Here is a 15783-nt window from a genome sequence, read left to right on the forward strand (position 1 = left end):
TGTGATTTTGATTCACCAAATGAATGTTGTTCGGTTCGGTGGCCTCCTTTTACTTTGTTCAGTGTTTAAGATTATTGTGATAGCGTGCATCAATTATTTCCTAGCTCTCTCAACGTAATAACCTCATTCAACTTATTTGAAGTTGAATCATTCATTGTTTCCATTCAGAAGTGTAGATCGAAGAAGAATGACGGAGCTTATTACGTTGAATTCAATGCAAATCAATAATGAAGAATGTGAACAGAGAAGAAGAAGAAGAAGAAGAACGAAAACGCGAGAAAAGAATAAGGTTTACGTTATATGAGGCGCGCGTATAACAAACGCGTAAGGAGGTTGGGGAGGCACGTCTGATTGAAGTTACTTGGATAGCTTGGATGAAAAAATTACATGGATATAGAGCTTTTTTGATAAATTTTTTAAAACTTCGATCCACTTTGTCCTGACAGTATAGATTATGCATAGTACAAAAGATTTATAGAATCAAACTACTTACAAAAAAAGTCATAAATTGACAAAAGTCTCGGATTAAGAAGACCAAGGTCTCTCTGTAAATAAAAAATTATATAATAAGATTCTTAATTATTATTTTTATATGGAAAAGTATAATTAGGTGTTAAGTCTCTTGCATAAAAAATATAATTAGATGTTAGCATAAAAAATTATATTGATAGTTATAAAATTAACTCAAAATTAATTTTTTTTAAACAATTAAATCATGATTCTAACTTTTAATTATAACATTAGTATTCTCTCCAAATTATATGTAATATATATTTGAAAGAAGAGAAATGAAAATATAGATTAAAAAGAAAAGCGGTAAAAATTTAAAACTAAGTAAAAAACAAAAAAATATGTATTTAATAATTTTATTTGAATTATATTATTTTTTAATTTTATTTTTTTAGAATAAAAAGGTAGAAAAAATAGAGAATAAGAGAAAATAGAGAGAAAGATAAAGATGAAGAATGAGAGTGAGAGTTTATATTAATTTTGGAAGAAAAAAATTATTTTAATTATAATAAAAAATATCGGATGACGTCAAATTACTAATATAAAATATAAATTATATATAGAGTAAAAATAGTAGAGAGAAATAGGAAAATGGAGAGAGGTAGACGAGAGAATTTAGGAAGGGAGTTTATTAATTTTGGAAGAAAATATTTTCTCTCAATTTTAATAAGAGAATGTCATGTGACACATTTGGTTATTAAATAAGATAGTAATATATAATATATAATATAGATATATTTTAATTTCAATTTTAATTTTAATATTTTAATTTTAATGCAATTAAAGGATGTCAAGTTGCATATTTTGATTGTCAAATTCGTAATTAGTCATTGATAATAATATATAAAAGAGATAGAATGGTTGAAGATATAAGAGAGATAGAAAAAGAAAGAGGGAGGAAGGAAGAACTCTTTAATTTTGGAGAAAAATATTTGATTTTAATTACAATAAGGGAGTGACATGTGACACATTTTGGTTGTAAAATTAGTAGAGAGGAGGGGAGAAGTCTTAATTTTGGATGCAAAGATTTGATTTCAATTACAATGAGGGAGTGGCATGTGACACATCTTGGTTGGAAAATTAGAAAGGAGGATGGGAGAATTCCTTAATTTTGGAGGGAAAGATTTGATTTCAATTACAATAAAAAGTGAAATATGACACATTTTGGTTGTAAAATTAGAAATATGTAATAGATTACTTTTAATTAGTATTAATGTTAATTACTGAAAATCGGATCGGACCAGCAAGTCGAAGTAGTCCAACCGCGAATCAGACACTAATACAATTCAGTTTAAAGTTAAAAACCATCAATCTAAAAATTGTCTGCAAACTACTGAATCGGCCAATTTCTGACCAGTCAAACCGAATCGAAACCCGGTCGATTCTCATAAAACGGGGTCGTTTCAATCCACAATAGTTTTCCAGCCTCCCTCAAGCCATTCTCATTCTTGATTCCTCTCTCTCTCTCTCTTTCTCTCTCTCTCTCTCTATATATATATATATATATATATATATATAATTTCTCTCTCTCTTTCTCTAAATCTCTCTATCTCTAACTCTATTATTTATATATAAATATTATCCCCTCTCTCTCTCTCTCGCATAAAAAAGACGCAAAAAGACACAACAGTTGAGCTTTAGAAAATTACGTCGAGTATCCGACCTAAAAATGACTCTTTCAACTTCTAAGTTGCTTGAGTCCAACCTATTAAAAGCTCGATCTCAAGTAGGGGCACTGTTATACCTTGGACCAAAACATAGCCAAACTCAAAAGTAAAGCCCATTTCATATAAATGGGTCTCAACGGCTCCCATCTAACCTATTAGAAGTCGGGTGCGACAACGGTATCCCAAGCTCTACTTATCTGAATAAGTAACTAACTCCTATAATCTCTCTCCTACTTCTAGAAGAAAAATCTCAACAACCTCCAATAAAGGGAACGGTTATCCACCATCAAAAGTAGAACTACTTCAAAGGGTGGTTACAAACTCTACAATTATAAATGCCCTAATTCTCTCAGGTATATTCAAGATCCAATATACTAAAAACCTGCTTAAACCCTTACTAACTTAAGTATAGAGTCTTTTGCAGGTAGAAGTGGCAAACAGGCCAAAACTAGCTGGGTCAGCCCGCGTAACCCGTAAAAAAAGGCGATCTGGGGTGAAAATTTGAAATCGTCAAAATTAAAAACCCGCCTAACCCGCACCGCATAATTCGTGGGCTTCGGCGGGGAGGGGCGGGCCATCCTTTTTTTTTGTTCCTATAATATTATTTATCTACACGAAGATGAAGATGATAATTGATGACGTTCTAATTATATGTTTTATCACTTTATGTTTGATTGATTATAAACTTGGAGTGTTTTATGTTTGATTGATTATAAATTTGAAGATGTTCATTAGATGTTTTGGACAATAATGTTTGTTTTGCTTTGGACAATGTTGGTTTTATTATTTTGTTTCAAAAAATTTGGTTTATGATTACATTTATTACATATTTATAATTATAAAGACTTTAATGTTTGTGAATTTAGAAATTATAATTTTTTATATTTTTAGAAATTATAAATTTATTGAAATGATTGTGAAGTTATATACATTATTTAATATTTAATGGTTTATAAAATAAAGATTTAGCGAGTTTGCCCCGCCAACCCGCCGTCAGGCGGGGGCAGGAAGGAATTTACGACCCCTCACTAGGCAGGGTAGGGCGAGCCAGCCCGCTAGATGGCAGGCTTTTGGCGAGGCGGGGCGAGGTGGACTTCCTCGTTTGCCACCCCTATTTATAAGTACCACCCTTAATTTCTCACAAGGAAAAATTTAAAACTAAAAAATACTGAAATAAAAGTAAAAGAATAAAAATATAAACCGATTAAATCTAAAGATAACTTATATTGATAAATCGATAATTTTTTAAAAGAAAAAAACTATTAACACTGATATTTGCAATATTAGATAAACAAGTTTCAAGTATGTTAAGAAAGTGAGCCTTATTTTTCTAAAAATGATGTTGATTATATACATAGCTTCTAAATGCACCCAACAAAGTAAAAAAGTTCGACCTGCATAGTTCAACAATTGAGGGTGTTATTCAAATCTTATTAACATTCTTGTATATTTACAATTGTTAATTGTAGCTTTGATCCTATGAATTATGTTTATATTTGCTTATCTTTTGTTTTAATGTTGTTCCGCGATTCTTGAGTCGGTCGGTTGTGAAGTGTTAGAATGCGGATCAAGACTATCAGTGGGTTGTCGGTTGGTTGGTGGGTGAAGTCATCTATAAAGACATTTCAATGTTTAAATTAGTGTCTATACAATGAGACGGCTAGTATTGAGATAATGATATATATATATATATATATATATATATATATATATATATATATATATATATATATATACCTTTGTTTAAGGTCAACAAATTTTCACTTTTTTATTTTTATTTTTTAAGTTTATAATGAAAAAGATAACCGTATTCTTTTAAAGTATAATGAACTAAATAAAATCTAACTATAAAATAATAAATAATACAAACAAATAATTTTATATATTTTATTCATTTTTATATTTTATAAAACAAATTTTATTTTTTAACTAAATTATAAAATAGATAAACAATAAACATATATATATATATATATATATATATTAAAATAAGTCTAATATTTTATTTTTTTATATTACTACTATCAAAATATGTTGCACAATATATCATAAATTTAAGTAAAATTTTTTTATTATATTTTAAATTTATTATTTTATAATTTTTATTGATCTTCAATATTTAAAAAAAATTGATTTGGACAATATATATATATATATATATATATATATATATATATATATATATATTATAAATTTAGATGCTACTATGTTAATTGTGATTTCTTAATGTTTTTAATAATTTATTACTGTAATTATAAATTTATAATGAATAAAAATAAAAGTTAATATATTTAATTTAAATATAAATCCTCTTATATAATATATATAATTAATTATATATTTGACTCCCCTTAACATCTTTTTTCAAGATTCGCCACTAGTAAATCCCTTTCTCTTATTTTTATACGATTGGGTAGGTCTCCCTTTTTTCAGGCCCAACTTTAATTTCTACCAGCAACTAGCTGTCAGAATCACGAGTTACGTGAAGGACGTTTGCCTGTATAGCCTGTTGGATTGGGGCGCATTGTAACATCCTACCACACAGAACTTTACGCTTAAGTCGTAAAACAGAGGTGACGAGGTATTAGAACATCTAAAAGTAAATTACGTACATAAATATAGTTAAAAAAATTCATATCTAGAAACCTTAAAGAATAAACTAAACAAAAGCGAAAACAGAAAATCGTGTCACACTCGAAAGGTTAATCGTAAAACGGGTATGTGAGATCAAAAGAAGGCTAAAAAGATAATATACAGATCAGAATTTCAAAACACAAATATCAAACTCTAGACTCGACCTGTGAACTGTGAACTGTGAACTGTGAAATGTGAAGCTAAGGCCAGCCAGAGTATACATATATATACAAACCGAAAGTTTTTTCGAAAAACATAAATAAAACACCTGTTTCTCCAAAAGTAACCTCTAAGAGGGCAAAATACAAAATATAACATGCAAAAATTCTAAGCCTAAAACAAAATATAACAGCCCAAGAGATAGTTGTTTGCTTGTAAGGAGGGCTCCAGACGCTCAACGATGTACCTCTCGACCTGCATCTGAAAAACAATAGAATATATATGGAATGAGAACCGAAAGTCCTCAGCATGGTAAAGGTGTCCACATAGTTAATATAAAATGTCTCAAAAAAGCCAGATGCATTTCTAGAATTTCAACACTCAGATTTCAGTTTAAAAATCCGACTAAATAAGAAATTAAGTTATCTAAAATATTCAATTTCTAAATCTAACTTTAACTTAATATTTCGTTTTCTGTCTCCTCCATTTCTCCGAATCACCGGTGGAACAACCCCTTCACACCTCTGCCAAGAGGAGTCTCTCAGAAAATAGAGATGCAATTACAGCAAGTAGAACAAGTAGGAGATAAGCAGAGTTAAGCAATTAAGCAAACTAAAACAATGCATACTCAAATAAAACATACAAATGCACATTATGTATGTGTATCCTATGGATAATGAGTCTCATCTGACAGTTATATAGCCAACCCGACATGTCCTGGTAGTTAACCATTAGACAGTCCCTATGTGCGCGCATCCCCAAGCTCAAAAATAATATCCACGGAGTCAAATTACAAACTCAATAATATAATATTTCATGGAGTCAAACTCCAAGCTCAAATATATATATATATATATATACACCCATGGAGGAACCCGAGGAGTTAAAGTGCCCAGTCAAAAATTCATACTCAAAACTTAATTCATTCTTTTCTAAATAAATCAATTTTAAAGCGTAATTATTTTCTTAATAACTCAAAATCAAATCATAAAATCCTTAAACCCAAATCTTTCTAAATAATCACTTCAAACGAAACCTCCAATTTTCATAAAAACTTCGACAACATCTCCTCTAAAACTTAGACTTTTGCCACCCTTCAAGAGTCCCAACGACCAAATCAAACACCTCTCAGTCATTCAAATCATTCCTAGTATCAAATTATTTCCAAATCAAACCAATTCCAATATTAAATCTTTTTCAAGAAAACAACCAACTCTAATAGCGAACCATTTTTAAAATTGAATCACTCATCACATACCATATACACAATTCCAATAATTTATTCAGTTCATTCCTATCTTAAGGTCTTCTAACCTAAGTTTTCACGTGACATTAAACATTACCTACAAGAAACTAAAACCATACTTTGGCCGATTCCTCCCAAAGCTCGGAACACCTAAAAAATCTTTTTTTTTTTCATAAGTCCCAAGTTTGCAAACGTCAATTCCTCAAGTTTAATCACCCGGATTTCGTTCCAAACCGCCCAATTGAACTTCAAGTCAAGCAGAACACAATCTATTTCACACAATATCATTATAATCATCATGGGATTCACTAATTCAATGACTCACAAGGGTTTAATAGTTTCTTACTTTACCCACAGATTAATTAAACAAAAACCCAGTGATTATCTGCTACTAGAGTTCACCTAAACCATCAAAATTATGCAATTCCTCAATACCCAAACTCTAAAATCACGAAATTGAGGAGAGAGAAATGGGTGAGAAATGCAAATTTCTTAACGCTTTGTTCGAATAGAATTGAAGAGAATTTCAAGACGAACATGTGGCCGCTAACGGCTCGTCAATCGGAGCTCCAAATTAAAAGTTACGGACGATTGAATTTCGGAGACGTTATGGTTCTTTTCTCTTTAGGTGAATCTCTCCTCAGCGTATTTCATATAAGAGAAGAAAGCTCATTTTTGGTGGTTTATAAGTTGGGTTTTGGGTCTAGTTTGGATTCAATTTAACTGGTTTGATTTGTTGGTTCGGTTTTAGACTAAAATCTTTAAAATTAGTGTCAAAATTCGTATTTTTAATATTTCTACTTTTCTAAATTATAAAATTTAATTTTCTTAATTTCTTTGAATAATAATTAATTCATTAACTAATTATTTATTAATTTTGCAGTGTTTACACGCATACTTTGTCTCTAAACTAACCAAGTACCATTCCCACTTTCCTATGAAATTAGACTATCATCCCCTCCATGGCAGATCAAGTCAACCAAATGTGTAATGTGTGAAATCGTCAGCTTAATCAACCTGGAATACAACAGAACATATAGAAGTATAAGCATTATGAGAATTCTTGATAGTTCTAAACAAGCATGTGCCACCATGTAAACTCCAACTGCCTTAGATTTTACACTCTTAAAACGTTTTCGTATCAAAGGTAAAATTCTTGATTATCCTAAGGGAGATGAAATCAAGCAATCACATCTATGTACCAGTTGAAGGCTCTTTACAATCAGAACCTTCACTCACAAGCCCTTAAGTCAACTAGAAAGTTTAATAAGATTAAGAATAACCTATTTACCTTAATCACAAGTCATTAAATAAATTAACCTGGAAAAGATTATAGAATGGACAAAAGAATTTCTTCTTCGACCACACAAGATTTAAGACGGGGAATAAAAAAGAAAGCAAAGGCAAGTTTTTCTCTATGAAACAACAATGCTTCTACAACAAAAATTTCACAAAAGAAAGTCCATCCCATCACTAACTTGAATAGCTATTAGCTAAATAAAAATCCTGAATTAGAATGAATACATATTAAGCATGGATGTAATTTGAGTACAGAAAAGTGAAAACAAAAACAAAGTTAAAATTCCAACATTCACTTTAAGGATGAACAAGTTTGGAAGCATAACGATGAAATTGAATCTTAGTACATACAAAGACAGCAATAAGGAATCGAATAAGTGTGTTCTTGGTATTTAATTCTAGTATGTTCACAGTGTCACTCAATATTGCAAATCAGAATCAATCAAATAATGTTATCCAAAGCTTCTACACAAGTATTTGATAAGACTCTCACATGAGAACACATCTATCAATTTTTTTCATAATATATCCTATTCTTGAAAAACACCATGGAAACAAGTAAGAAATAATTCATAACAGCTTTAATTTAGTCAGACACATTCACACAAATGACAGAGATGGTTTTTATCAAAGTAAAAAATAATAAAGAAAAGACAGGGATGGTGCGTATACATACCAGAAGGGAATATGTCAGTCTTTAATTTCAATTCGGCACATGTTGGAACCTCTTGGGATGGCACACAATTCTGTAGTGATATTGTATTTTTTCTTGCTCTTGCCCTTTTCATTCTTAAGCCAATCAAGATGAACAGTAACTGTTTGCAAAACAAGGCCACTTTTTAAGATATAGGCAATGAATCCCAGCTCATCTTTAGAACCTTTATATCCTTTGAATTCAATTTTTGTCAACTGTGATGCAAGACAATCAGGAACACAAGTAGGGGGTGTCCAGCTGCTAGAATCGCCAGTTGGCTCAATCCAAATCTGAAAACAAGGTACAAGAAGGCTAAGAGGATGCAAGGAAATACCAGATCATGAATAAAAAATCAAACAAAATAATAAGTGACAAACCTGCCCATAATTACAAATCTTGAAAACTTGAAGCATAGGACACTTGTAAAGCAGGTTTATGATTAGAGTCGGATTGAAACATTCTAGCTCTAAATGAAGTAAACAACTGAATTCCGGAAAATCAAAAGCTGGGGCACCAAGTATGCACTGAAGCGGAAGACAAGCATATATTAAGCATAATATTGATAGGATCAAAGCTACAATTAACAATTGCAAATCCACAAGAATGTTATAAGATTTGAATATCCAACCTCTATTATCCAACTACGCAAGTGAAGCTTTTTTATTCTGTTGAGTGCATTTAGAAGCATATGTATATAATCAGGATCGTCTTCCATGAGATCAAGATCTGCTACTTTCACATTGTGCAAATTGTTGACAGTCAACTGGCTTAGTCCAAGATATAAGAAAGTAAGATATTCAAGAGCCGGCGCGTCTATTTCAATTTCAACTTCTATACGTGTAGATGACTTGCAATTATGAACTTCCAGCCTCTTCAAGGAATTAGGAAAAATTATCTTGGGAACATTTATTACCCTAAAACGGAGATAAAGATCTTCAAGGACTGGGCAGCCAGAGAAAATCTTGTCTAAGGGAACCGCTGTATCGATGGAGAGTCTCATGGTCCTGAGGGCTGGCAAATGAACAGACGATATCTTATTGACGCATATCAAACCATCCAAAGTGAGTGAAATGAGAGAAGTACAACTGAAGATGCCACGTAGGACGCTGGGAGAAGGATACCACATGAAGTAGTTCTTTGAATACGGAGCATACAAAGAAAGATTAAGGTCCTGGAGTTGAGGTCCAATGGCAGCGAGTGACCAGTAATTGAAAGAACGTGCATGGAACGAGGCTTCACCTGTGTAGCTGCTTGAGAGACGGAACTTGCGGATGTCTCGATTCCTACGCTGCGCAAGAACTCCGTTTACGAAAGCAGAAAAGTACATGAAGGACCAGTCCTCGTCCTCCTCCTCGTCCTCGTCCTCGTCCTCCTCCTCCTCCTCCTCCCGGTCGAGTTGGAAGTTGAAGTCTTGGAGATACTGCCAGAGGTAGCGCCACCTGCGAGAGAGGAGGCTGGTGGAAACGGCGGTTTTGGTGGGGAGGAAGGACAGAATGTGGCCGATGAGGGAGTCCGGTAGGGCACTAAACCTGTCCATTTTTCTTTTTTCAATCCTCTCCATCTTGAACCTCAAGGGATGCTGTTAGGTTTTGCTTAATGGCAGCCACTGGAAGACCACTTTGAATGGCAATTGAATTTGGATTCGAAGAGTTTTTTTTTTTTTACATTGCTGTTAGGTTTTGCTTGGGCCTTTCGAGTGGAAGAGAGTGGAATTTGGACTTTAAAATCTTTGTAGTTACGGGGAATGGAAGCCACTGGGGAGAGAGGCCGTTGTTTGGGCCTAGGAAGGCCCAGGCCCAGTTTCTCTGAATCAGAGGAATGTCGACGCGTTTCAGTATATGCGAAATGTGACGGAGCAGCGGGCACCATGAGATCTCTACACTGTCATCACCAAGCTTCACAAGCCTCCGAGGTAACATAGTAACAGTCATTCGTAACGCTTGGATTTCTCTATTCCTTCAATTTTAATTTTCATTTTTTTTGGAAACCAAACAAAGAACCACCCCAAAAATTAGGGTTTTCCTTTTTATCCGAAAAGATTTTCAACTTCATAAAAATTTTTCGATTTCTCTTCGTGTCAGGAATCCATTTTCTCTGATCAGGATCCGTAATCGAATCGGCATGGGTTTCTTGGTAACGTCGCTAATCTTTTTAGTTGTTGGTATAATCGCGTGCCTTTTCACCAGAATTTGCTGCAACAGAGGGCCTTCTACTAATATGTAATATGCTGCTCCTAATCTTTCATTTCTTTGTTTTTGATCGGGTTTTATTCCCCCAGTTTTATCAATTTAATTCTAATGCAATGTGCAACATTGATAACCGCTACATTTGTAGAACTAGGATGCTGTGCACGAAATTGGATTTTAGTTTTACGTTTCTGAACTATTCTGCAGCTTAATTGAGTATGGATAATGTTGAAGAGGATTTTATTATGGCCGTCTCAACTGAAATATGCTTGAATTTGAGTTATTTCATCATGGGTTTTGACTTTAGAATGAGTTCATTTGTGCACATGATAGTAGTAGTGTGTGTGTGGACTTGGAAGTTATACTCCGCATAACTGATGGACTCGGAGGAGTATGAAATGTCTGGTGTTTTTGAGGATGTTTAATTTTTAAAATTCAATTCGTCAAAGGATTGAAGATTTATTTGATTGCCATTGCATCGCATAGTGCAAAACTGTCAAACAGGATCTTTGTAGATATTTGAATTAGAACAAATATGAATAGATAGCTAGGAAAAAAGGAAGTATCATCAATGGATTCACCCCACTTGCTTTTTCCACCTAATTGTTCTAGGATTACAAGCTAGTTAGAAATTTTTTATTTAACAGCCTATTTATCAGCCTAATCTCTCTTCATTTTGGGGAAAAAAAAATCTATATCAATCTTCTACACAGTGATTGCCACCCTGTAATACAGAATAGCTAATTATTAGGGCTGCCAACAAAACAAATGGATCCATTCATGGGAAAAGCTGTGTAGGAGTAGGACTTAATCGAACATAATGTTGCTAAGACAGTGATCATGTGTGTCGATTTTTTTGAAAACAAAATTAAACACAATTTCAATATCAATATAATAATGTAGTTAAAAGTATTTATTTTATACATTTTAAATGTTTATAATATTACTTTTGACATAAGTAAAATATGTAATAAAAAACTGGGGAGTAATATGAAATTTATATAAACATGATTTGGAAGAATGTGCTTTAGTCTAAGAATGGGTTATATAAAGCAAATTTTCTAATAATAAGTTATTCAATTTTGTTAGCTAAATCTAGACTGACACCAGCTAGTACATGTTTCTAATCACTTGTTATTATTTTGCAGCTTTCACCTAACTTTGGTCATTACTGCAACAATATGCTGTTGGATGATGTAAGTTCTGTTTGTTGGCATTTTTTGGTAGTATCCATTATGTCAGAATTAGAAATCATAGCTTTCAGTATTTGTGTATCAATTGGGTGAGGAAATTGTTAAATGATGCCGGTTTTACACTCACGGAATGAGATGTTCCTGTAACTAAATGGTTATGAATCTGCTTGTTTCTATTACTGTTTTTTGACGCACATTGTCCATGATAGTGGCATTAGAATGTTACTGTGATTTTCTCCAAATACGTGTCTTATATAGCAGCCTTCAATAAAATAAAAGTAGTTGAGATGAAATGTCAAACTGTGTAATTGAAGTGTCCAATAATATGTAGTTCTATTATATAATCAGGATAGGAATAAAAGGTTGTAGTACCAGCATGTTTCACTACTATGACTAAACTGAAAGATTGAAACAAAATGGCTAATCTCTGTAATTGAAGTGCCTGATAACTGGTAATATATACTTCTGTTTAAGACTTGAACTAGGGCATTGTATTTAGAGTCATTCTAGTATGCCTATGTTAAAGTGGTTATGGTGTTTCAAAAAGTGTTGCTAAAATTAAACCAATGCTTTTTTATTATTTAGTAGCGCTTTTTAAAAAGTGTTGCTAAAAAGTGTTACCAAAATGTTAAAAAAAGTGTGACTTTAATTTTAACAACACTTATATAGCTTCCTTAACCACCATAAACATAGACATACTAGAATTCACCTTGTATTTACAGGTTAGATTAAAAGTAGTTGATTTGCCACTATTTTCATTACTATGACTAAATTGAGAATTGCTGTTACTTTGTGTATTTTCAATCTTTCTTATAACTACTAATTTATTTTTTTATGCGTTGTTTCTGCATTGTAAATCTTTTTACTATAACAAAATAATTGACGTAATGATTGAATTTCTATTCATCATTACGTGTATTTTATCATCCCACAGGGATTTTGTAATAAACTTTTATTTACATGAGTGGAGAGAATAATGTGTAGCGCATCACATCAAACTGTCCCCAATGTTTACTTTTTATTCCAAATCTTCTCTACTTTTTATTGATGCTACACATTTTTTTTGTTCTTTCAGTTACTTAATTTTCAAACATCCAAATTTTCCCTCCTGGAGTAATAAACTAATGTTAATTTATGAATGCAGTTCCAAATTTTCTATGTTTGTATTCATGAAAAGTTTTTGTCGTCAATAAGCTCACTTTGGTCATTCGATTGCTCTATCAGGTGGGCGATTGTATATCTGGCGCAGATGAAACCGCTCATAGTACCAATACTGAATGAGGGCGAATAATTTTGTGTACACAGATGTATCTCCTTGTAAGTTTATGGATCAAATTGTGCCTGCTGGAGGGATTTGATTACAGCTCTTATAAATCATTCAGTATTTCATAAGGGTGGGTGTATTTCTTGTTGGACAATACCATGTCAGGTGTTACAATTGTTGAATTTAGCCCTCATTCATTTCAGGAGTTAATAGACAGTGATATTATGTATTTTCGTGAAAAATAAGCTTATTAAAGAAAATGATGATGCCTCGGGAAAAAAAGGGAAGAAAAACAGATGGAAAGGGTCGAGTGAGAAGTTTTGGCCGCATTTGGGCGTTCTATGTAGTATATACAATTCTGTAGGAATGAACTAAGATCTGGTCAGTATGCTATTAAAATTAATTGATATGATAAATCATTGTATTGATAGTTGAATCATATATGGTATTCCCCTTTAGTATTCTTATTCCACATTGGAACACCTTACAAATCAAGAGCTTTTACTTCAAAGCACACTTTATACAGGGATCATCTTTGGGATTTTAAAAAATTTTCCCGTTAAAATTGCAATATCAGTATTCTAGTAATTTTAATTTTTTTTTCCAATAAATTTAATGGTTGACATTTAATAGAGCATGATAATGTAGTACCTGAAACGATTATCACCATGTAGTCATGGACTTTAGGGTTGCAGGTAAACTTATATTTAAAAATTGGAATCTTCATATTATAATTATTATTTCTAAGTAATGATTCAAATCTATTTTAAATTAATAATAAGAATAATAATATATAAAAGTGTATTGTGCATAATAAATATTAAAATATTTATAATTATTAATATATGTATATATATTAAGAAAAATATACTGAAAAATCAGAAAATTTCTTGTCAATTTAACTATCATATATCATATAATTGTAACTGGTGAAAACTCAACTTCACGTGAAGTTGAAATTTACTGTGTACCTGTATAGTCTTTGCACCTTTCAAAATAAATAAATTTATATATTTATTAAATTGGAAGTTCCAAATCACAATTGGAACATTTAAAAGGTGTCCTCATCTTTGAAGCTCTGAATCAAGTTAAGATTCTGTATATTATATGGGTTCCTTGATCATAACTCAAGTTATTTGAATCATCTAATATTTTTCTTAATAAAATTGTTACGGAGAATTGATAAAAAGAAACATATCTTGTTTAATAAAATAAAGTACATCGAAAGCAATGTGTGTGTAATTTTTTGGTTTTTTTTTGTTTTACTATCCAAAGTAAAGTTTGGTTGTGAGTTTTAAGTTTTGAAGAAAAAAAAAAGAGTAAACAGTAAATACTCACCTATAATTATTTTGATGTGAAATTGATAATTAAAAACAATTAAAAATAATTTAATAAATATAATAAAATTATTATCTAACTAAAATTATTATCTTTTTTTTTGGTGACTAACTAAAATTATTATCTAATCCTTCTCAATTATCAACTTAATCTTCATATAAAGAAAAACTTACATTATTGATTGCTTACACTACAAACCTCTTCTTAAATCTCAACACGACAAATCTGCGGTAAACATGATGAAACAATTTCTACCCATCAAATTAATTGATCAATTTTCTACACATTAAAATTCAATATCTAGATTAATGAACAATTCTCATCATAGAGAGTTAACCAAATTTACCGGTAACTTAGACCTCACAAAATTTACCAATATAGCATACTCCCTAATAGCCTTCCTATCCACACCATTCCTCACCAGCTGAGGAAAAAACAGCCAGTTCCCACTCACAGCCAAGAACGTCAACGTCAGCAACCCCGACACCACAGGGTGTAACCTCCACCCACGGCGGATCATCACCTTCTTCACCGCCACCTCCACCGCCGTACACACTCCATGGAGCACAAAAAACCACGTGACCTCCCACGTGGGAGAAACACGTGAAAGATAGTAATATATCAACTCATGCATTAACCCCGACACAAGGAACGTGGCCAGCATGGCAGCACGTGACGCGCACGTGATTCCAAAAATACCGGTAGAAACACTTCTAACCGGATCGTATACGGTAGGGCGTAGAATACTTGTAACCATGAGGTTCCACCGACGACCCCAGAAGTCTTGAAGTGAAGTGCTTAGGTACGGCTCGTTGAACTGCGGCTCGATCTCGAAGCCGAAAACGGTTCGAACCGGTGCTGCAGCTATGGCTAGCACAAGCTCTATACCTAGGTACATGTGGCAGCAGTAGAGGATCAAGATCATGTAAGAATGCATGGATTCTCTGTAATCATAGGCACGGATTATTGCGGCCAAGAAAACCACTTTTAGGGGAAGCAAGATCGGTTTTTTAGGGTTTTCTAATTTTGGATTATTGGTTTTGATTGGTTGTTGTTTGAGTTTTATGGGAAGGGAAGCTATGGAAATGAAGTGGAAGATGTTTGGGGAGAGGGAAAGAGGGGGTTGGTTGAAGGAGAAAAGAACGAGTTTGAAAGATGAGAGCCAAACGAGGAAGAAGGTGGTGGGGCCACCGAGGTGGAAGGAGTGGAGAGAGAAGGGAAGGGTGAGGAAGATGAAGAGAACAGGAAGAATGGAAAGGAGTCTGAAGAAGGCTCTTGGTATTGTTGAAGAGATGTAGTAGCAATAGCAGAGACATATTGTGGCTATCATCCATACCTTGAAGAAATTTTGAATTTCATCATCCATTTCTGTTTTTTTTTTTTTTTTTCTCTCTTTCACTATCTTTGTCTTTGTTTAGTTGTTTGTGTGGGTTATTAACTTCCCTCCCTTGAATCTTGGTTTTGGTTCTGCCATGTATGAAGGAGAGAAGATCTTACACAAGGCTAACCAAAAATAAATATTTTTCTCAAGGACACAACATCGTAATTTACGGCCTTACCTACTTAATTAGAGAGAGAGAAGGGGGAAAAAAT

The 15783-nt window shown here is 32.6% G+C and overlaps 3 protein-coding genes across 5 annotated transcripts; 1 reads left to right on the forward strand and 2 right to left on the reverse strand.

Moving 5' to 3' along the window:
- Positions 1 to 4899: 4899 nt before the first annotated feature.
- On the reverse strand, positions 4900 to 9898 carry LOC112790389 (FBD-associated F-box protein At2g26860). Of its 2 annotated transcripts, none has more exons than XM_025832771.3 (4): positions 8838 to 9898; positions 8587 to 8733; positions 8192 to 8499; positions 4900 to 7233 (listed from the first exon to the last, which is right to left on the reverse strand). In XM_025832771.3, the coding sequence occupies exons 1-3, from the start codon at positions 9768 to 9770 to the stop codon at positions 8206 to 8208; spliced, it is 1374 nt and encodes a 457-aa protein (XP_025688556.1). In that variant the 5' UTR covers positions 9771 to 9898; the 3' UTR covers positions 4900 to 7233; positions 8192 to 8205. The 2 variants fall into 2 exon arrangements, with proteins under 2 accessions (XP_025688556.1, XP_025688565.1); XM_025832780.3 differs by having other exon boundaries at positions 4900 to 5231; positions 8838 to 9807.
- Positions 9899 to 9938: 40 nt separating this feature from the next.
- Positions 9939 to 13291, forward strand: LOC112790403 (V-type proton ATPase subunit e1). 2 transcript variants are annotated; one of them, XM_025832801.3, is made up of 4 exons: positions 9983 to 10121; positions 10291 to 10428; positions 11544 to 11591; positions 12813 to 13291. In XM_025832801.3, the coding sequence occupies exons 2-4, from the start codon at positions 10331 to 10333 to the stop codon at positions 12877 to 12879; spliced, it is 213 nt and encodes a 70-aa protein (XP_025688586.1). In that variant the 5' UTR covers positions 9983 to 10121; positions 10291 to 10330; the 3' UTR covers positions 12880 to 13291. The 2 variants fall into 2 exon arrangements, with proteins under 2 accessions (XP_025688577.1, XP_025688586.1); XM_025832792.2 differs by lacking the exon at positions 10291 to 10428 and having other exon boundaries at positions 9939 to 10121.
- Positions 13292 to 14328: 1037 nt separating this feature from the next.
- On the reverse strand, positions 14329 to 15783 carry LOC112790417 (long-chain-alcohol O-fatty-acyltransferase-like). Its single transcript, XM_025832813.3, has one exon. The coding sequence runs from the start codon at positions 15554 to 15556 to the stop codon at positions 14513 to 14515; it is 1044 nt and encodes a 347-aa protein (XP_025688598.1). The 5' UTR covers positions 15557 to 15783; the 3' UTR covers positions 14329 to 14512.

This window comes from Arachis hypogaea, chromosome 1, assembly GCF_003086295.3.
Source record: "Arachis hypogaea cultivar Tifrunner chromosome 1, arahy.Tifrunner.gnm2.J5K5, whole genome shotgun sequence".
In the NCBI taxonomy this organism is placed as follows: Eukaryota; Viridiplantae; Streptophyta; class Magnoliopsida; order Fabales; family Fabaceae; genus Arachis; species Arachis hypogaea.

What these genes read in the sequence shown, in the direction of transcription:
- LOC112790389 (XM_025832771.3), bottom strand. Translation starts at nt 9,770, where the DNA reads ATGGAGAGGATTGAAAAAAGAAAAATGGACAGGTTTAGTGCCCTACCG. An exon ending in TGCGTAGTTGGATAATAGAG is followed by an intron (nt 8,734 to 8,837) that starts GTTGGATATTCA and finishes CTTCCGCTTCAG; the next exon opens with TGCATACTTGGTGCCCCAGC. An exon ending in AGATTTGTAATTATGGGCAG is followed by an intron (nt 8,500 to 8,586) that starts GTTTGTCACTTA and finishes CCTTGTTTTCAG; the next exon opens with ATTTGGATTGAGCCAACTGG.
- LOC112790403 (XM_025832792.2), top strand. Translation starts at nt 9,954, where the DNA reads ATGGAAGCCACTGGGGAGAGAGGCCGTTGTTTGGGCCTAGGAAGGCCC. An exon ending in AAGCTTCACAAGCCTCCGAG is followed by an intron (nt 10,122 to 11,543) that starts GTAACATAGTAA and finishes ATTATTTTGCAG; the next exon opens with CTTTCACCTAACTTTGGTCA. An exon ending in ACAATATGCTGTTGGATGAT is followed by an intron (nt 11,592 to 12,812) that starts GTAAGTTCTGTT and finishes TTGCTCTATCAG; the next exon opens with GTGGGCGATTGTATATCTGG.
- LOC112790417 (XM_025832813.3), bottom strand. Translation starts at nt 15,556, where the DNA reads ATGGATGATGAAATTCAAAATTTCTTCAAGGTATGGATGATAGCCACA.